General features: G+C 44.9%; 1 protein-coding gene across 2 annotated transcripts in view; it reads right to left on the reverse strand.

Annotated features, from left to right (window-relative positions):
- ITGA9 (integrin subunit alpha 9) overlaps positions 1 to 9,222 on the reverse strand; it is a 222,841-nt gene extending 213,619 nt beyond the window's left edge. Inside the window, exons 1-3 of one of the 2 annotated variants that reach the window (NM_001012858.2) lie at positions 8,926 to 9,222; positions 1,216 to 1,343; positions 252 to 358 (exon numbers count right to left, since the gene is read on the reverse strand). In NM_001012858.2, coding sequence (NP_001012876.2) covers positions 252 to 358; positions 1,216 to 1,343; positions 8,926 to 9,092 — 402 coding nt within the window. In that variant the 5' untranslated portion in view covers positions 9,093 to 9,222. Of the gene's footprint in view, positions 1 to 251; positions 359 to 1,215; positions 1,344 to 8,609; positions 8,898 to 8,925 lie in introns of those variants that run through there. The other variant, XM_040683149.2, reaches the window with a different exon arrangement.
- Between the last annotated feature and the right edge of the window lie 12,657 nt (positions 9,223 to 21,879).

The raw sequence follows: 21,879 nt of genomic DNA on the forward strand, positions 1-21,879 counted from the left end.
CCCCCAGATTTGGGAGGAAGCCCTTAGGTGACACAGATCAGGTGTGATTGCTTTGAAGTCATTTGTCTAGAAATAAAACTTTCTGGCTGGAGCTCATTTTCCTTCTGCTTGAAGGAAGGGACTACAGAATTTGCTGCCCATAAAGCTGGACTCCATCAGTCACTACCAAAAACATTAATTTTGATGTGTTTAGCATTAGAGTCAGACAGCAGCAATGGTTTTAATGAGATCAAAGAGGAGAATGGACCTACCAGCACACTTCCACCAGCCTTAGGCTGCCTAGCCAAGCTCACGCCCATCCATTCATCGTCTCTGTCTTCTTTACAAGTCTTTCCACAGAGCATGCCCCGAGAATTGCCTAAAGGAGGAAAAGAATGGCAGCAAGTCAAGGAGACATAACTATCTAGAAAGAAATCTCTCGGAAAAGTGATTGCCATCAAACATCTGCCTGTCAGTGTTTCTCCTTTCCCCTTCATCCCAATTAATATTTCTTGTAAGCACTACTCAGAGTGGTGCTCCCAGTGTTACTAGGCACCATCCATAGTAGAGGACAGACTCCATTCCAAACAGCCAGCAGCTATTGCAGTATGCCCACAGCTTTAGTTGAATAAGCTGTCCAAGTGAAGTTAGTGGAATAGATGTGCAATTGCTTCCAGAATGCAATCAAAGCAATAATATCCTGGAAAATGAGATCTGGGGCTGTTTATTTTTGTTGTTGTTTTTTGTTTTTTTTTTAATGATGTTTGCATTTCTAGTCCCAACAGTCAGCATGTGTGAACCCATTACAGACACTTACACCCATTACACTGTGGTAGATGGACAAGTCAAACATAGCCAAAGTACTACCATAATCTATGGAAACTTCACAAAAGTAAATTCTATTTAACTCAAACATGAAAAGATTTACAAAGCAGCACTAACACAGTTTTAATTATAGATGGAGAATTCAGTAATGTTAATCACGTGACCAATAAAATTGAAATGTTTAATGCCTTCAGTTCCTCCATCAGAATCCAGCAGAAGGTTTTAGATCGGAGTTTCGGGAATAGGCTGATTCTGACAGTACGTCTGAGAAAAGAGTCAATCCTGACTACGTACAATAGTATACAAATAGGACTCACTTAGAGAAAGCTGGGACCTCCTTAAGGCTGGCAGGACTGCTAGCTACATGGGGCGCTTTGTGATCCCTCCCCTCAAAGTATCACTGCCACCCACCTCGACCCATATCCAGCTCTGTGCATCTTCTGTCAGGATTGGTGTGGACTCGACATTTAAATACTGCTCCTGGGGACTGAATAGAGGTGCTGTATCTAGAGTCTGCCTTGGGAGCTCCAACCAAGACCCTGGAAACCAAACACAAAGTAACGAGTTATTAACTGCATGAGAAAATAAAAAAATAACAAACAATATCAAGGTTCGCATTGCCAGGGATTCCTCAGCTAAAGCAGTTTTCCCAGAAACTTTGTAAAATGATAACATTGATTCACAAACTGAAAACAACACCAACAGTAAAAGCATTTTTTTCACTAGTGAAGCCATGAAAGCCATGAATACTTCAATAAATTAAATTTCCATTAGGAGTGTAACACTTGTAAAGCAATTCCTTTTCTCACTCCAGATAGCATTAAAGAAAGTATTAAAACAGAGAACAGCAGCCTCATCTATTTTTCCTCAGTTTTAACTATATCTCTATTGGCACTAGAAAAAAAAGGACCTAAAATACACAGCCGTGAGAGGAAGAAACCTGAACCTGAATGCTTCCAGCCAGCTAAAGATTAATGATTGCTTAAAAAGTTGAGGCACTCTATTAGCAGATTTTTATGTAATTACAGCTTAAAAAAAAAAAACAAAAAACCTCAAAACACAGGCGTAAATTTCTTCCCGCCTTGCTATCAGCCATTACTTACAGTTAAGTCAGACTTCAGTGCTTGTGTGTGTAGGCCCAACCTGCTACCTGGGAGGCAGCAGCAGACCATGGAGGCACGTTTCTCGGTTTAGCCAAGGGAACTACTGCTGCTAAGTCAATCTCTGTACACAGCCCACACACACAGCATAGATGAGCAGCCCAGTATCAGTCCCAAAAAAGGAAGCTTTCCTTCTTTTATATGACTTCTCTGTCATCCTCCTCAGTAGCCTCCAATTTGAAGTTCCAAAGCCAACCACCACCTATCATCACCTCCTCAGGGAGACCTGGGGCATGAATGTGTCCCAGTCAGCCTGGGCCACCCGAAATACCTGCCATCAGGTGACCCTTCTCTAAAAGGCTTCTCCAGATATGACAAAACCATTCCATGGCAGATGGAAATAAGAAACGAAAAGCAACCCTGACACTGAGTGACTGTTTCCTCCCAGGTCTCACAAGCTAAGTGGTATTATTTAGAGTAGTTCAGCGGGGCTGTCCTAAATACCACAGGTCCTATTTTCACAAGTGAGAAGAATTAATGGCTGAAATGCTTAAGTTGCTGAAGCCTACAAGGCCTGAGCACATTGTGGAGTTAGAGCAAAGGATCCTGAAATAACAGCCTGACATGGAAATCCCACCATGCAGACAGCAGGCAGAAAATCAAATGCCAGTCATTTCATTTACACAGGCAATGAATGTGTGTCATTCACTTACTGACATTCATGAGGTCTAACAAAAGCAAATAAGGGGGGGATATTACTAGCTTAAAGAGTTACAGGTTCAAATTGCAAATGGCAAGAAACTGTTTCTACGAACTGTTACAAAAATAAGATAAGGTAAGCTGTGCTGGCCTCCAGTTTAAACAAAGCTTTCTTCTAACCCCAGAAAAGTAAATCTGAATCAGCAATTAGTGCAAAAGATACCTTGGGTTGGAGAACCCCAGACGGAGCTTAAGGAGCATACATCACAAAGACTCATTGGCTCTGTTAAAAAATAAAGCTAAGAGGAAAAAAATGGTAATTACAGACTGGAGTGGGCTACTGCCACAGATTACAATACTCAAATTGTCTTGAGTGAACACACCTTTCAAAAAACAGTTTGTTGCCATCTCTTCACTGAGCACAAGGAAGCAGCCACTAATGTGTGCCAGAAGCAAATCTATTTTGGATTGTCCCGAATACCAGACAACTACCCAAAAAATGGTAGCTCACCTACATCACACTCTATGTAACCTCATGATCTTGTTTCATTCATTCACTCTTGCACTTCCTCCACAGAGGCTGAAGCCTCGGCAGATTTCCTGCTCTGGCTGATGTGACCCACACTTGCCCGGACCCTGGGAAGTCACCTTTGGGGAGATGGCACAGAGGTCTCCATCTGCTGGGCCACGCACTTTTGGGCTGCTCAGGCTGGCATCCACCGTGTACCACTCGCTTCAGTTTTATTCAAAGAATTGAGGCTGGAGCATTAGTGTATTACTCTCGTCAATAAAAGATTCCCTTAAATCTTTAGTTAGTTTCTGTACACAAGTGTTTAACCTGTTGGAAGAAGGTCACCTATTTAACTGTCACAAGACTCCTCAGCAGACCTGGGAAGAAGAGAAGACGACTCTTTTGCATCCTAATGTTTTGAAGCTCGCTGAGCAAAACAAATGTCAGTTTTGTGTCTTCTCTACACATGAAAACAGCTTGGAAATCTGAGATTTCTATGAAACAACACTGCAGCCAGAAAAGGTGCTTTTCTTTGTTGCCATATACAAACAGAAATGCATTTTGAAATAATGCCTTAGAGCCTCATATACTCTTGTGATTCAGCATTGTGCATTCTTGCCTGGCCTAAATACAAGGATACGTAAAAAACCCACAGAAGTACTACTCTGAGATTTTTGCTATTATCAGGCAATCATCCAACATAGCCCGAGGTTAAAATAGCCTAACGTTCTAACGTTGTGGTAGAGCTCATTGGGGCTGCTCTAGGAGTCCTGTCAGAAAGCAAACATGAGCACTCTTGCAACCTTTTGCAAAGGTTCATGATGAAGTCAGTACTCTCTGCAGAGGTTATCCACAGCCATAACACTCTGCAGGAAGCCCCCTGGGATATCTGTGAGCAACTGCAGAGAGACACCTTAAACAGGAAACCAAACCAAGGGAAAGGAATCACTTTCCCCCAAAGACAACCAAGGGCAGTAGAAGCGGGGTTTGGGCCATTTTAAGGTCTCTTTTACTTGATATACACAGAAATCTCTAAGAGTTGGCCACAACTCACTGGCCCTATGAGCTAAGTACTGGGATCTAAGCCGACATGAGAAGCAGTAAGCAGAGAGGCCATTTAACTTTCTCTTCTTGAATCCACACTCACATGGTCAAGGACAAACATCCTCATCTGTATGGAGATAACTCCGCAGCTGTGCAGCCAAAATCATCACATTGCAGTATCAATGGATGACAAGGAGATTTCTGGCCACAGGGAAATCCACGCATCCTTAAAATTACTTCCTGCAGAACAGTAACTGTTACTTTGCTGGTGATTGACCCTCAGGACATATAGATTTGGAAGCTAAGTGCCGCATTTAGTGGAAAGAGCAGTGAAGGGAAGTGTCGAGCTGCCCAATGGCGTGGAGGGATGCCAAACACACCGAGCATCAGCCCGCAGCATGCCAGCAGCAATTAGGCAATCACAGCTCAAGGACTGTGGAGTGTGGGCACCTCACTTCACTGCAATGTTAAGTGGCAGGGAAAAAAAGTCTTTAAATATCCCCACATACCACAGTGGATTTCAAAGGCAGCACCGGGAGAGAACGTACCATCAGCATATCCTGCTTGAGTTTTTCCCTATCAGAAGGGTCTCTGCCACTTGTTAAGCCCTCAAAATAAAATTCCCAGCAGTTCATCTAATACGTGCAGAACTAGAAGTGGGAGGAACGTTATTTGGGTGACAGATTGTAAGCAACATCAGCAAGCCCAGACTCTCCACCTTCTCCAAACACTCAAACTCTACCTACAGCATCACCAATGCAACACGGCATCATTAACACAGCATCCATCCTTCACCAGGTTGATCTGTCCCCACATCTTACGTGGGCTGCCCACGCACTCACCATACCCCAACAACACACACCCACCAGCCTGAGATGCAAAACCAGCCCCGTGTTTCAGCAGCAGCAGCACAATCCAGTGAAGCGTGGGGCTGAAGGGGTGCAGCACCAGCACAACAGCTAGGCTCATTCCTTGCTGTAATTCTCACAGCAGGATGCCGTGCAGCTAAACCGACTCCATTACTTTTTAGTGCCGGATCGTGCTGCCAGAAAAGATGAAGTTGTTAACCTGGACTTGCTGAGGGATTTGGGGGAGTGCCAGTAAGACGGGGAAAGGAGAGAGATAAAGTAACACCATATTAATAAAAGAATGATGAGAGACGTCATATCACTGACGTTTTTTACTGGTGCAAAATTGACGCTGTTTGTTCTTGAATCGTCTCTTCACAAAAGCAGAGAAAGTCACATTCTTGGTCACTCTGCTGGGTCCTTAGTCCAAGCTTGAAAATTATTTCCAGAGAACAGAAGCACTTCAGCTTGTCTGTGCTCCAAATGCAAGCAACCACCTGGAGCCTTGCTTTGCTGGAAATGGGAACGATAGGGAGCTGGGTAAATCTTTCTAGATTTACAGTCACAAAACCCGGGTAAGGAAGGAAAACGGGGCATTGTCAGAAGAACAATAACCTCAGCACATCTGTGATGACAAGCTACTCGGGAGAAAGAAACTGTGCAAAAATAACTCATAGAAGGAAGGATTACTGGAATGAACTATTTCAGACAGGTCAGAGGCACAGACCTGCCTCACAACGGTAGAGGAGGATGAATATTCGTGTTCCATCATAACTTCTGTGTCTGCATCTGACACAGCATCTCAAACGAAATATTCCTCTTTCAAGAATATTTGGTTCGTATAAATCTTCAGAAATAACACATCTCTGAGTTCATTTGCTTAAAATCTACAGGCTCGTAGCAAACAATGCAGGTAAGTGCCTTTGCGGTATGGAAAAATGAGCGGCTGAAACACTGAAGTTTGAAGAGCTGCCAATTACAGATACCATTGTATTACGAGACAGTGGTTTTCTATGCATATGAAAAGGCTGCTGAGAGGAACACACGCTTCAACTAAGATGCTCTGATGGTCAGAAGAACATTAGGGGAACATTGGGCCCTGGGGCAATGAAGATTAAGAAGCCCTGAGCTATCACGATAACACTCTCCAATGCTTCGGAGCATGTTAACACATTAAATAAATTTACATAGGCAAGAGATAGCTTTGGAGAGCATCAATCACATTTTTACAGACTTACATAGTGCATAGCTGACCCTGCAAGCCGTCTATGGCCAAAGTATACGACTCAAAGTTAACCTAGGTTAACTTCCCACAGCAGTCTTTAGGCCAAGGAAAAGTGAGAAACCAAAACCATAAGGCTTCTTCATGTAAAGAAAAGCTATAAAGCTAAGAACAAGCCTGACACACACACACACAAAATAACTATATGGGTGTTAATAGCAGCTGCATGTTATAGTGGGATGGTCAGCAAACCTTTTCACTACATACAAGGCCTGCTCCAAAAGTAATGCCTCCTATTTTATTGTGTTGGGCCACAACGTCAGAGGCAGATGGTGGTGGTACGGCAGTAGGGGCTGAACCTTCCCACCAGTATTCCACTACATGTTACTGCTACATGACAGATGGCAACAGAGGAGAAGTCTGACCAAACATTGTCTGACATGGAAGTGCATCTGAAGCACAGGTGCATCACTAAATTCCTCCATGCAGAAAAAAAAAAATGGCACTCATCAATAGTTGCTGAACATTTATGGAGACCAAAGAGTGGACATGAGCACAGTGAGGTGGTGGGTGGTGTATTTCAGCAGTGGCATCAGTGGCACTGTGTCGCTTCCACTGGTGCAGATTTCTGTGAATGCAGCATGACGGCTCTTGTTCATCACTGGCAAGACTGGATTGCTCATGGTGGAGGCTGTGCTCAAAAACAGAGTTTTGCAGCTGAGAATTTGCTTTAACAAATAGCGTTACTGTGAGACCTCACTTTAGGAGCAACATACCTATTTGGTACGCCAGCCCCCATGCTGCCCCCAGCATAACGCATTTTGAAAGAAAAACCATCTCCCATTAACCCTACAAGCCAACTAAGAGAACAGCTCCACGGGCTTTGCACACAAAAGCTACGCACACAAAAACCTGACAAATTGCCATCCATCCTGCTAAACATTTCCCTCTGCTCTCATAAGGCATAACTAAGATTGTATCTTGTACTTGAATTACATGCAACTTATAATCACTTTACGATGAAGATCAGAGGCTTTTATGCTCTGAAGTGGTATCTGTAGTAAGGCTTTGTCCAGTATGAATACGGCTTTGTAATATTGCTTTACAACACCACAAGCCTTCACGCCCCGCTCAGTTAAGAAGACAAAGCTAATGGCACTGACTGGGCTTCAGTCCTTCAGCGGTCTGAATGTCCAGAACGAACGGCCAGATCTTTTAAGCTCTCCAGAAGAAACACATCAACCACTTAAAACTGACTGGAGGGGCACTCCAGCACAGAGTGACTGCTTCAGAAAACTGGAAGGCGGCTGCATATACCTTAAAGAGCAAAACAGTGCAGTGCTGGGCCTTCACCTTCAGACTCCACCTATGTATTATGACCAGTGTTTGCTTGTGAAAAGTGAGAATATTTTTGACTGTATCTCCCCAAGCTGTTATCACCTCTGCTGGGCACGGGACCCTGAAGCAGCCATGAAAACAAGCTCCCCCCGGTTCCGAAGTGACAGGAGGGCTTTCCCCATCAGCACTGACAGCCCCACCCTCGTGGTTTTTGACAGCCCGGTGCCGATTCTGAGCACATCGAGCTCCTAGCTGTCAGAGCTAACCCCTGCTTTAACTGCTTAACACCACTTGGCCACCTCAGACACGTTTGTTTACGGGTGCTTCTCTGTAAATAAGCTCCACTGCAGAAACCGGGAGCAAAACGAGAGCATCGGACCCCACACAGACGCGTACCCTCAGAGGGTGCCCGGCCCCGCCGGCCCCGCTCAACTCCCAGACAGACGGGATGTCTCAGGTACCCGCGCCGCTTCACCTCCCGCCCCAAAGGGTCACACCAGCAGGTGCCACCCGAGGATAGCTCACGCTGCCCGTTACGCACACGCACCCCTTCCACCTTCCCCGCATCGCCCCGCTCAGCCTTCGCCCACCCGCCGTGAGCCCCCTCCGTCCGCGAGAGGCCGCTTTCCGCCTCCCCAGCCCGGCGCTCCTGCCCCAGCCGAACAGCGCTGCCAGTTGAGCTTCTTCTCCCTTTGTGAAGCGGCCCGAAAAGCCCCCGGCCACGACCGCCCCGTGAAAGCCGCTATGCAAAAGGCAGAGCGCACAACTCGTCTTAACCGGCGGGGGGGGGGGGGGGGGGAGGGAGGAAGGGGGGCTGAAAGAAGTCCATTTTTAAAGAACTGGACGCGGCATGAATACACTTATGTCTATCACAGTGCCCCTCAGTTCCCCCACCCTCAGCTCCCCACAGCTGAGCCGTCAGCGCGGGAGATAAAGAGAAGCTCTGTGGACGCTCACTGGCAGCGGCACATGAGAAGGACGGCAGACACCAGCTAGGTCCCATTAAGAGAAGGCAGTTTTAATTCTAACAAAGAGCCTCTCACCAGACAGGGAGAGGCAGACCCCGCTCCGAGGCTCCTTCCAGCCACCGGGACAAGCAGGAAGCACGCCAGAGGCACGATTCTTTCAGATGCGGGCAAACTTTCCGTCCCCAGCCGCTATTAAAACAACAAGTCCCACTCGCACGAGAAGCCCCTCGCGGCGGGCCGGGACAGGAGCGAACGCCCGCGGTCCCCCCGGCCCGGAGGCACCCTCTGCTCGCAGCCGGGCCGGCACCGCCCGCGGGGCACACGGCTCCCTCTCCTCGAGTCGGTCCCGTTTCCCCCAGCGCCGCCGCCCCGGCCCCCGCCCGCTACTCACCACCGCGTGCTGTCGTGGTAATGCTGCAGCACCGAGTACCCGAAAAAGGACCCGTTGGGGCCCTGGAAGACCACGGGACGCCCCACGTCCACGTTGTAGCAGCACGCCAGGGCCACCCACAGCAGCGCGCTCAGCACCCGCGCCCAACACCGCCGCCCCGCCGGCATCCTGCGAACCCCCTGGCAGCCGCTCCAGCGCCGACTCCTCGACGGCACCGCTCAGAGCCGCGCTTTTGTGCCCGCTCTGTGCTGCCCGTCCGGCCCGGCTGCGCCCCGCGCCGCGACCCGCGGGGACTGCGCGCCCCGCTCCGCCCCGCCGCGCCGCGTCGCCACTGCCGCGCCCCCTGGTGGCCGCGGGCCGCACCCCCTCGGGCTGCGTCTGTTGTCCGCTGTCCTGTCACGGAATCTTAGAATCATGAGGGTTGGAAAAGACCTCTATGATCCTCTCGTACAATCGTCCACCTACCGCCAATACTGCCCACTAACCGTGTCCCTCAGTGATGCATCATATCTCCACGGTTCTTGAATGCCTCCAGGGACGGTGCCTCCTGAGGCAGCCTGTTCCAATGTATCGCCACTCTTCCTGAGGAGACATTTTTCCTGATGTTCAATCTGACTCCTCACTCCTGAGCCCTCTTCCTTCCCCAAGGCCCCAGAGGTGATAGGGGACCAGGGCTGCCTACTACCAAAGTGCCACAGGTTGGTTGTGGTGGTGCAGGTGCTTTATGTGTGGGGCAGGTGAATGAGGGCCCAATTCGTGTCACACCAAAGGGAGTGGGAGAAAAGTCAAGGGAAGAGGTGGGGTCTTTTACTGGAGCAACAGATAAGCACACACTTCGAGGGAAGACCAGGCCTCTGCTTTCCAGCAAACACCCTCCAGAGCTGTAAGTGAAGTGGCAGCATTCACGGCTAAGCTGAAAGTAATTGTGCTAATATTTTAATGGCCTACCTGCCACTGAAAATGATTGAACACCCGACAAATGATGATCAGGAACCAAGGCAAGATGACCACCTTCAGTGGGTACAACGGCGGCCATGTGCTCCTGCGGCAGGAGGGAGCAGAGTGGTCTACAGCTCCTGGCCCTGCAGAGCCCATACTTCTGTTATTCAACAAAAAGCTGCAGGTTCCCCTTGGGATTCTAGTAGAACTGAGCTTAAAAGTGTGCTCTTGAGGATCAGCCCCGGGAGCTGAGAGAAGTGCTCCCTCAGAGAGATCTGGCAGTTCTACTTGTTGCTGTCAGCACTTGTAGCTATGTAAGTCCATGTACTCTTCTCATCTGTGAGCAGCTGTACTGGAAGAAGCACAGTGGGTCCCAGGGAACGCAGGAGAGGGGCCAGAAGCTCTGACGTGGTGGGGACTGCCTGATCTGGCAAGCAGCGGGAGGTACAGTGTGAAGTTTCTGGCGTAGGCATAACTTGAGTGTGTTTGACACCTGGCAGTCCACAGGGAATGTGCTTCACATAGCAACAGAGAGATGCAGAGGAGGGTGCTGGATGCTGGGGCTGGCTGAGAACTGCTGTGGGAAAACTTTATTGAAGGTAGAATGGTCTTTCAGCACAGGAAGTTCTCAGGAAGCTCTCAATCATTTCCTGAGGTGGGATGGAGCTGACCGCATGTTCCTGCTGAGAATGCATATTCAGCAAGGAGGTAATTTTGTGGTAAGCTGTTTCATGCTATTGATGTAGCTCTTTTGAAAGTGTAGGTTGTTCCTGCAGGTAAGCATCCTCATCAGATAAAAGCCATCTCCGGATTGTTTGTAAGCACTGACCTTGAGTGTCCTCATCCACAGAGCAACTGTGCTGGTGCTGCTTGTATGTGCAGATGTTACTGCCTGGAAGCTGACATTCTTCATGTTGACCGTGATGCTAGAAAGTAGAGGTCAGCAGAGTAGTATACTAGGGGGCAAGTTTAATAGAACAGCAATAATTACAGAATTGGGTGCTGAAATATCAGCAGACGAAAGGAGGTTTCTAGCCATCAGTGCAGTTTACATGTGCTACAAAAACCTTAGCAGAATATTTCTTTAAAGTTCTTCCTTGCTGTGACTTATGAAAATGCTGGGGCATTTTGGTTTTCCAATTCTGGGGGGTTACAAATGCAAATGAGGAATGCAATGGCGTAGCAACACATCACCTTTAGAGGTTGAGCTAGTGAATGGGACATGCTCCTGCCACAAACCACACGGGTCTGCCTGTAGGCATGTACACACAAATGTGACTAGGGTTACGTAGAAATGAACAGTGAATGTTCTCCAGTTTTAAAACCAAGTGGCACAGTGCTTAATATCAAATAAAATGGAAAGGTCACTTATCAATACTTTCAGACATTACTGTACAATCAAGTTGAAAGAACTGGTTTAATCATTAGGGAGCCAAATGAAAACAACGGGGCATATACATTGAATTAGCAGGGATATTTATAACATTTAATGAAAAGATTTTCACAGCAATTTTATTACTGTGCAATCAATATGGCTAAAATAATCTGATTTCGACAGGAAGTCAATATGCAGTGATTAAGCAAATTCCACAAATGACATGCAATCCCATTAGCACTACCAAGCCAAATTCTCTGCACTTTGAAGCAAGAAAACAATGGGGCTTTTCAGTTAATTATCCAGGCACTGAATGATGCTAGACAGCTCTCCAATGAAGTTAAAGGAAATGTGAGCTGGCACTGGCTGGGGGGAAGGATGGGCTCATTCATCTCCAGAGAGACAAGGGAAGAAAAATGGCTGCATTGAGGTGAGCACAACTTGTCTTTCACCTTGCAGAGCTCTCAAGGGGGCTTGTTTCACCTGGAATTGATACAGTAGGGAAGTGTGTTAGGCCATAACAGATTCTTTGCTCTCCATTCCTGGCAGGGAAGATTATACAGAGAAAGGCAAGGAATACTCCCATCTCCTCCACCCTCCCCGCCTATTTTTTTTTTTTTACTGTGCATCCAAATACTGAAATAATCTCACAACATGTAATCCAATGGGAATTTTGTCAGGCAGAGCAGAAACTGCATGGTTAGACCTTGAAGCTGTTAAAATCTTGGCGTGCCGTGGAAGAAATGAAAGCAATGGGAAGCATCCAACTGCAACTACAAGCGTAATAGTAGTGTACTGTTCAATGAATATGATGCTAGCAATAAACACTGAGAACAAGGAACAGTAAATATTATGCCAACCCTTTGTTAATGAACTATCCAAACTAGAAATGCAGATGCAGCTAATCCTATATCCCTGTTCTGTCTGCTTGAACCTTGATGTTTGCATTGTCTAGGGAGGTTCTGTACCTGCATCATAAGGGCAATTTGTAGTTTACACTTATCTATATTAATTAAGTACTTAACTGGAATTTAATGTGCTGTATTTTGGCAGCAATAGGTCTCCAGATCAGGTTTTAAATTAGAAAAGTTATTTGTAAATTGACAACCTACAGCAAAATCTCCCTTGATAATACTTGTTAATTAATAACTTGAGTTGCAGAGCTAAGGAAAAAAAACACAATGATGTTCTGGCTGAGGAAAGAGAGAAAACAAATGCCTGGTGTCTGAATTTTTTGCAGCATCACTTGCATATAGATGTGGTTCATCAAGACTCATTATTAACAGGTAGTTCCCCTCCTGGGGGTCTCTTCCCAAACACCTCTTTTTGCTAGGCTAATCATTTGCTTCTCCTTGCATTTACACGTGGTGTCCCAGTGGTATTATTGTGTTCAGGTTTTACACTCTATTTTAGGCTGTTCCACATCCACAGTGAACTCAGATGTGCTCCCACACGTGGAGGAAGAAAAGGAGAACATGTCTGCCTGTGCTGCATCCCTTTCTCTCACCCCAGCATCATCATTAAGGGTGCACCAGCCATGGGAGGGCACCCCATGAGCTCACTGACAGAACAGATGCTGTGTCTCCTTGCCGTGATCCCCACATTTGCGTCACTCTGTGCTTAGTGAAGTGGCTTTAAGCAAACTTGTGCTAAAGCTTTCCCACCACAGCAGAGTGAAGCTCGCTGATTCTTCTCAGGCATTTTCCATATTTCACTGGCCAGTGCTTGGTACAGCAAGTTCGGTAAATGTTTGTAAATCAGTCTTCATGATAATACTGTTGTTTATTTTTAGCTTGTTCCCACAGAGCTCTATGATCTAATCCGTGCTCAGACTCCACTGTAATAAGCTAAGGAAACCGAGCTTCTTCCGTCTTTCTGTCGAGGAGAAATTTTCCAGACAGTTTTGTAGCTCTTCTCACAAATCATGATGAGAGCATCCTTTTCAATTTCTCCTTCGTTGTGGCTGCATTAAAAAGATTGATCCTGGTTGCATCTCCATTGAAGTGGAGGGAAGGACACAGTCACCTTTATTACGCTGTCAGAGAAGCAAAAAGACTTCTGTCTCCTCTTTCCAGGCCCTCGTTGCTGCTGCAGCTGTCATGGAGAAGACTGTGGTGTTGAAACTTAAACACACAGGTTGCTCTGAAAGTAATGCCTCATATTTTTTTTTCCATGGAAACCACAAGAGATACAAAGAGCACAATAATACCATTTAATAGAGCAAATTCTCAGCTACAAAGAACTGTTTTTCAGCATTGTCACTACCAGTAGCTATGCATTTTTGCCAGCAATGAACAAGACCCTGCATACTGTACTCCTAAAAATCTGCACTGGTGGAGGTGACCCACTGTCACTGTTGCCACTGCCGAAATGCACCACCCACCATCTCATTGTGCTCTCATCCACTGTTTGGTCTCCATAAACATTCAGCAAGCGTTGATGAGTGTCAATGGGTGCCATATTTTCTGCACGGAGGAATTCAGTGACACCTTTGCTTCATATGCGCTTCCATGTCAGACGCCATTTGGTCAGACAGCTCTGCTGCTGCCATCTGTCACATGGCAACAAGAGTAATGGAATATTGGTGGGAAGGTTCAACCTCTGCTGCTGTACCACCAAGATCCACTTCTGACAACATCATGGACTGATATAATACAATAGGAGCCATTACTTTTGGAACAGCCCTTGTACATAAAAAGAGTAACTATCAAAGATCAGAAAGACAGTATTTTGTCCTCAATTTTTACGCCAGAGTGCAAGAGGAATTTCTTTTGGTAGGTAGCACATGTCAGGTTAAGTTTCCACTGTAAATTTGACTGAGGTGCTCACAGTGATCGCTTAAGATAATATACTCATTTAAGTCCTAATGCTCCATTTTTCTGTTTGGCTGTAGCCAGTTCTTCAGCTGGAGTAAACAGGAAAGAAAGAAAATGGTTCTCTTACATGTATTGCTGTTTGCTGCTATTTCCTGCTCTCAAGCCACCATATCTTACCTTTTTTGTTGAGCTCTATCAGAGTTTTCCAAGTAGATTTAGAATCCAGAAAGCTTTATCTGGATTGGAGATAGTGTTAGTACAAATCTTAGGTGATATGGAAGCTTAGAATTTAATAAAAAACTCTCATCACATAATAATAGCTAAAAGAATGGATTGGAAAGCCAGAATTTTCAGAGCCTCACAAGGAAAAAATAAAATAAAATAAAATAAAATAAAAATAATAAATCAATTTTTCATTTTCAAATATTTAAGGATTTTCTTTTCTTAAACTGTACCATTAAAGCAGCAATCCCATTAATTTAGTGATACAGATTCACCATTCTTCTATCCTCTTGAAGACTCTGCATTAACATTAGTTGTAAACCCTTGCCGAGGCTTTCAGTACTGGAGATATGTTTCAACCTGATTTATGGCCAGTTTTTTGACCAAATGAAAATGCATCCTGTAATGTAAAACATATTTCTAAAACAGTTGTCATATTCCTTATACCAGAAACTGAATAAATTTATATCAGAGCCAAGTACAAGAAAATAATTACATCAGTTACATTTTTCTCCTGTCATACAGTTAAGATCCTTTCTGCAGTATATCTGGATCTCTCCATTTTCCTTCTCACACGGTAGACCTCCACTCAGTAGTCTCTACGTAGCAGTGCTGCATGCTTCATTAAGTTTCTGCATAAACATGAGTGCATGCTTATGCTTTATTGACTTAAGGGGAACTGGATGGCAGTGTTGAAACTAAGCATGTGTTCGGGTTGAACTGAGACTCAGGCTAACTTGGGGATGCACTGCTAACAGCAAGTAGTGGTCAAGTTTTGCAGCTCTCACATTTTCCAACAGCCAAAAACACTAACCTCACTGCTCCAAAGCTAGCCTTTATCAGTACTTCCTAAATCACTGTATTGCAACCAAAAATGTAATGACAGCCCTGAAACATAACTAACAAATATCACAGAATCATTTAGGCTTGGAAAGGCCTTGGAGATATCAAGTCCAACCATAATATTTCTATCGGCTTTCTCTGAACCTTTTCCTGTCTGTACTGTTGAAGATGATCACGTGTGATGGGATCATTTAGTACCTAAAGGGGAGCTATAAAAAAAGGGGGGGATAGACTCTTCAGTGGGGTCTGTTGTGATAGGAAAAAGGGAAATTGTTTCAAATTAAAAGCAGGGATACTTAGTCTCGATATAAGGAAAAGTATGATAGTGAAGCACTACAACAGGTTGCCCAGAGAGGTGGTAGATACCTCATCCATGGGGATGTTCAAGGTCAGGTATGTGCAACCTGATCTATCTGTAGGTGTCCATGTTCATTGCAGGGGAGTTGGACTAGATGAGCTTTAAAGATCCCTTCCAACTCAATTGATTCTAGGATCCAGTTATCATTCTGTGGCAAAACATTAATTTTCACTCTTTCCCTCACAGTTTCTCTGCGCTGAGCAGAGGAACTATCACGGAACTATCACAGCTCCAAAGCCAAGTAATGCCAAATTATTGTCTGTACACAGTGTTTTTAACCAGCTAAACTCAATAGCAGACTTCTTATGCAATCGGTTTTAGGACTCATGCATGTCCTTCCACAAATTCCCTTCTCCTTTCCCTGTTCTTCACATCTTCTCATTGCAGAACGCTAGCATGACTAGAAGAAATGGTTGACTCTAACTCAGAGCAATGAACAGCATCAAGATTTCAAATTTGTTCTTGCACAAGAAAACACATTAACAAACCTGTGTGAAATGTATCTCTCACAGGCAAACCTTTAAAGACAACTACAGTGTGAAGCCACACCATTTTGTATTGAGGAAATTCAATCAAGAGTTCTTTGGTTTAACATCTGTTATCAACAAGATATAACACAGAGGAAAGAGAGCCTAAACAAAGAGGAAAACTCAATATTTAATCTTCCAGTTTTCTAAGATGGAATTCATAAAAGCCTACCATCACCCAAGGAACACCCTTAGAATACCCATTTGGTATTCACCAAATACAGCTTCTTTGGTTTTAAGTACTTGTAGAAACATTGGCAGCTGTTTTCTGACTGAGCATTTGGCAATTGCATACTGGAAGCTGTAATTTTCACTTGCCTCCCTCATCACAAGCTTCCAGAATCTGATGACCAACACTTCCACCCATCTTGTGACCAAGATTTCCAAAAACTTTGACACTGGATCTCTCAGCTGGGCTCCCTAAGCAGCTGTTCCGATGCCTTCCCACTCTTTCTGAAAAGAAATTTTCCAAACTGAAACCAATCTGAGCTTGGTCCACATATTTAAGGAAACTAGTCTATAGGAGGAGGAGACAGTATTTCTGAGAAAACAACAGCAACAACAACAAAAACACAAGACAAGAACAACAACAACAAAAGCCATTTGAACTCAGGTTCAAAAAAACTTCTGTGGAAGACCTGTGAAGACAAAAACAAAAACTAGCTGATCCTGTAACTCATATTAAAGCACTTTCTAAGCATATGAATGTCTGGTACTTTAAAACACAGTCATTAAGTTGAATACTTATTTTTACACAACAGCCATATAACATCATGTATTACATTGCCTCAATATATTTGACGTTGGCAGCAAAAATGCAATAGATATACATACCTTTGTGCATACACTCTTAACTGAATTTGCTTGCCAGCATTGTCCCAGTCCTGTGTGATGTGATGGTAGTTGGCTAATCAGCCAGCTCTCTCCCATGATGCAATTTACAACACAGACTTAATGAGTGAGTATGTTGGATGTTTCAAACCAGTTAGCGTCAGTAGGTTTCAAAAGGCATTGCCCCAGTCTTTATCTTTTCCCCATAATCTTCTTAATAACCTCACGAGTACTATAAATAAAGGAGGAGAATGGTGAAATTGTGACTTTTCACTGAAGTTCTTCCCCAGCCCTAGAAGACTTGTTCTTTACTGCTAGCCCTGGGGCTCCTGGGAGAAGTGCTAGGCTACCTGGAGAAATACATCAAAGAGAAACAATAAATGAAATCTCTCTCCTGATTACCCTTCTTTGCCCAGCATCACAAGGAGATTAGACTTGCTACAAAAGACAGTTTTTGCATCAATCTCAGGCTCATATCCAAGAAACAGGGAGTTGGAGGCAGAGCCACAACTGATTCTTATCACAGTTTTCTTAAATGACTTAAACATATCCCCAGTAGTAACCTGCTTTGCAAACCACATGACAGCATATCCATCTCCAAAAGGATCCCCAGGACAATGCGACAAATCTGCAAGCATTTTACTAAATCACAACAAAAAACACGAAAAGTGTACTAGGCATTACAAAGTCATGACATACTGGCCATGTAGTGGGTCCTGTGGTCCACCATTTTTCTGTGCTATATTAAACCTCACGGATTTATACAACGAAGTGCTGTCTTTCCTATTTAGCCTCTCCTTGTAAATATACTCCTCTGAAATCCTGGTGGTCACTTGAGCTTGGACCACTTGTCAAAAAGCCCAATTTACGTCACAGCTTTCAAACGTTTTGCTTGGAATTCTTGGCACATCTGCTTCTCATTAGCTGGCCATTCCATGTTTATTATTACACATGTTAACTATCATACAATACTTGTGTGAAAAGTTCAGATGAACAATAACCTATTTATCATCTCTGAGAGACCCAAATATATTCTACCCCTCCAGAAATGATGCTTTCTGCAGTTTTGTGCGTGGGCAGTTGAAGTTTGAGCCCTTAACTAAATAATTTCTGACATGCAGGACCCTTCTGTGACCCAGTTATTCCTAAATGGTCTGCTATGCTATAGCTTAATTTGCTGCGTGCTGTACATACACAGTAGTTCAGAAAAGTAAACTGTGGGACTACATAGGATTTGTTATCAGCATGAGATATGCCAGAAGAAGCCTACTTATCTAGCTTAGTAATGCGAAAAACATTAATTGGAGCATCTGGATAACAAGAGTGCTGTGTTGATGCCAATAATTTTTTAAGAAATATATGCATATAGAACATCCTTTGCCAACCCCCCATCCCAGAAGAAGCTTTTATGGGTATAATTCAATTTAAAAACAGTGGCACTGAGGCAAGAACTTTGCAATCTTCCAGTGGTATTCACTACAAATAACAGAAAGAGAGAGGCACAGCAGTTTACATTATTCTCACATCTCAGTGAACAGTCTTGCTGTAAGAGAGGTTCTGAGAGCAATTTGGCGGTAACAATCTTGCCACCCATAGACACCCATAGCAGCATAAGAAAATAAGACAAATTTGGAGGTCAGCATCACAGTTTTGTGGTTTGCCTGCTGATTTGTTTCCAGGCTGGAGCACCTCTCCTATGAAGAAAGGTTGAGGGAACTGGGCTTGTTTAGCTTGGAGAAGAGAAGGCTCCAGGGAGACCTCATTGTGGCCTTCCAATATTTGAAGGGAGCGTATAAACAAGAGGGGTACAGTTGTTTACATGGGTGGATAGTGATAGGACAAGGGGGAATAGTTTTAAACAGAGACAGGAGATGTTTAGGTTAGATATTAGGAGGAATTTTTTCACTCAGAGGGTGGTGATGCACTGGAACAGGTTGCCCAAGGAGGTTGTGGATGCCCCATCCCTGGAGGCATTCAAGTCCAGGCTGGATGTGGCTCTGGGCAGCCTGGTCTAGTGGTTGGCGACCCTGCACACAGCAAGGGGGTTAAAACTAGATGATCATTATGGCCGTTTTCAACCTAGGCCATTCTATGATTCTATGATTTCTGTTGAGTTGCTTTTAGCATCACCATTAAGCAAAGCTGCATGCTCCTAGCCCCTTGGCTTGGATATGAAGGACTGACCAGCTACAACTATCAATTTTAGGGTTTTGTAACAGACTCCTCCATAGGAAAGAGATACTTCAAGCTCCACCTAACCTCAGATTTAAAAGAAACACAAAACCTTTAGAAAAACGGAGGGATGTGATGCCTCCTTACCCTCCTTGTGTGTGCATACAGACCTGCAGAAACATCCTCACAAAACGGACGAGTCTGTCTGTGTTGGTCCCTATACACATGAAATCAGGTGAGATGTTTAATTACATCACCTTCTCTGACACATGGTAAATCAGTACAGACATCCCAGTGTAATACATTAACTATGCTCACAATTAATTGACAGCAGCAGTGACATGAGATGCAAGGAGAACTTGTCACCTTGTCAAAAGGATATGAAGTTATTTTTATCTTCTGCTCACTGCATTTATTGGCTCCTCTAACCATAGTATGCCATTACTGCAGCCACAAGGGTCTTTCTGAAAACCATCCAGATCCTGCTGGAGGATGCCTGTAGCAATACATAAACCAACTTCTATTTTTAGTCAATATCAAAGCTTATCTAAAGTAAATGTTAATTCCAGCTTACCCTGTGGTCAGTATCCCCCGCAGAAATACAATCTTACTCTCAACCTAAAAATAAAGCTGTGACTTAATGCATTTGCCTCTTGAGCTCAGTCTCCCCCTGCTATGCAGAGCAAGCATCAGATCCATGCTATGCAGAGCAAGCATCAGATCCATGCTCTTCAGGGGCTCATCACAAAGTCACCAGAGGCAGCGCATGAAAGAGGAGCTGAGGAGGCTCCCAGTACCCACACAAAGCTCTCTGGGCCTGCAGAGCTCCTAAATGGGACAGCTGGCCCACTGAGGTTTCCACATGCGGATGTCCAAAAGGTGTGAAGTCAATTCTAGGTCTTCAAGTAGAAAGGCTGTCTTTACAGTCAATAATTTTCATTTTTTAAGTGCATACTATTACGAGCAACTAACGTGTTTGTATCCGCCCATAATTGAAGGCAGAAACAAAACAGGCCACATGCGTGGACAGGTGCAGCCACCACACTTGTCCTTGAAGTCCTCATTCACATTTGCCATTTTCACCTCCTAGGGTAAGACACCTGGAAAACCAAACGAATCAAAAAACACCACAGAAAAAGGGAAGACATGCTTACAAACAAAGGCCTACCCCATTTCCCAGGGACTGTCACAATGCTTTAGTACTTCTTCATTGGCAGAACACAGAGAGTTCTTTAAGAAAATCAAAACTTCCACAGTATTTTTAGGTATCATGGGGATATTCCGCTTTTGAGGAAAAGTTGGGGCACCCTGGATCTCTCCTGCTAACTCTCCATTTGTACAAACATTTCATGGAATCATAGAATCCTTAGAGTTGGAAGGGACCTTTAAATGTCACACAGTCCAACTCCCCTGCAATGAACAAAGATGTGCACAGCTAAATCAGGTTGCCCAGGGCCTGATCCAGCCTCGCCTTGAAAGTCTCCAGAGACAGGGCATCCACCACCTCTCTTGGTAACCTGTTCCAGTGCCTTACCAACCTCACTGTATCTAACATCCTCCTTTTATCTAACCTAAATCTACCCCCTTTTTGAAGCCATTTCCCCTTGTCCTGTCACAACAGATTGTGCTAAAGAGTCTGTCCCCTTCTTTCTTACAGACCCCTTTAGATACTGACAGGCTGCTCTCAGGTCTCCCTGGAGCCTTCTTTTCTCCAGGTTGAAAAGCCTCAGCTTTCTCAGCCTGTTCTCATAGGAGAGGTGTTCCACCCCTTGGATCATTTTTGTGGCCCTCCTCTGGGCACACTCTAACAGGCCCCATGTCTCTCCTGTACTGAGGACTCCACATATGGACGCTGTACTTCATCAGCACAAAGTAAAGGGGATCACCTCACTTGATCTTCTGGCCACACTTCTTTTGATGGATACTGATGGAGTGAGAACCTCTAATATTGCAAGAATCAGTATCTGGAGGGACCATATGTACTACCTCAATGATAAGGAAGGAAAACGAAGTCAAATGGAAGACAGGTGGGCTATAATAGAATGTATCAGAGAAAACACATTTACAGAGGAGGCAAACACCTAACTGAGCATGCTCCTGACAGCAGGGGACAAAAATTGAGGAGCAACAAAGACCATCAGGCTTCTGCCCTTGAGCCTCAGATGACCACCGAAAAGACCCCCAAGGGTGACTGCGCATGCTCTAAGGAGGAGGGTCTTATGTTAATCAGTTCTAAGAAAATAATATCGACTTCAAAAAAAAAATATTTAGCATGTGCACGAAATTCCAGGGAAAAACGTGAGTATGTACGAGTACAACCAATAAATGTTATCTGCACATGAGCCAAGGTGCACATACTGGAGGGAGGTATTTCCTATGTGCCCAGCGCTGCAGTGAAGGAATACCTGCTTGACACTACTTATTGGCATGTCAGGTTAATCTACCAACATACGCAGCAGCAATATGGTTGGCTTCCTGGGCTGCAAGGGCACACTGCTGCTTCATGTCCAACCTGCCATCCATCAGTACCCCCAGGTCTTTGGCAGGGCGGCATGCAATCCTTTCATCCCCCAGTTTGTACTGGTAGTGAGGATTGCCTTGACCCGGGTGCAAGACCTTGCACTTAGATTTATTGAACCTCATGAGGTTCACCTGGGCCCACTCTTCAAGACTGCGTAGGTCCCTCTGGATGGCATCTCATCCCTCTGGTGTGTTGACCGCACCCCACAGCTTGTCATCAGCAAACTTGATGAGGGTGCACTCAACCCCACTGTCAAAGTAATCAATGAAGATATTAAAGAGTATCAGCTCCAGCACTGACCCCTGTGGGACACCATTTCTATTGGCACAGGAGCCTGCAGGTCCAGCCTA

Source organism: Gallus gallus, chromosome 2, assembly GCF_016699485.2.
Source record: "Gallus gallus isolate bGalGal1 chromosome 2, bGalGal1.mat.broiler.GRCg7b, whole genome shotgun sequence".
NCBI classification, from domain to species: domain Eukaryota; kingdom Metazoa; phylum Chordata; class Aves; order Galliformes; family Phasianidae; genus Gallus; species Gallus gallus.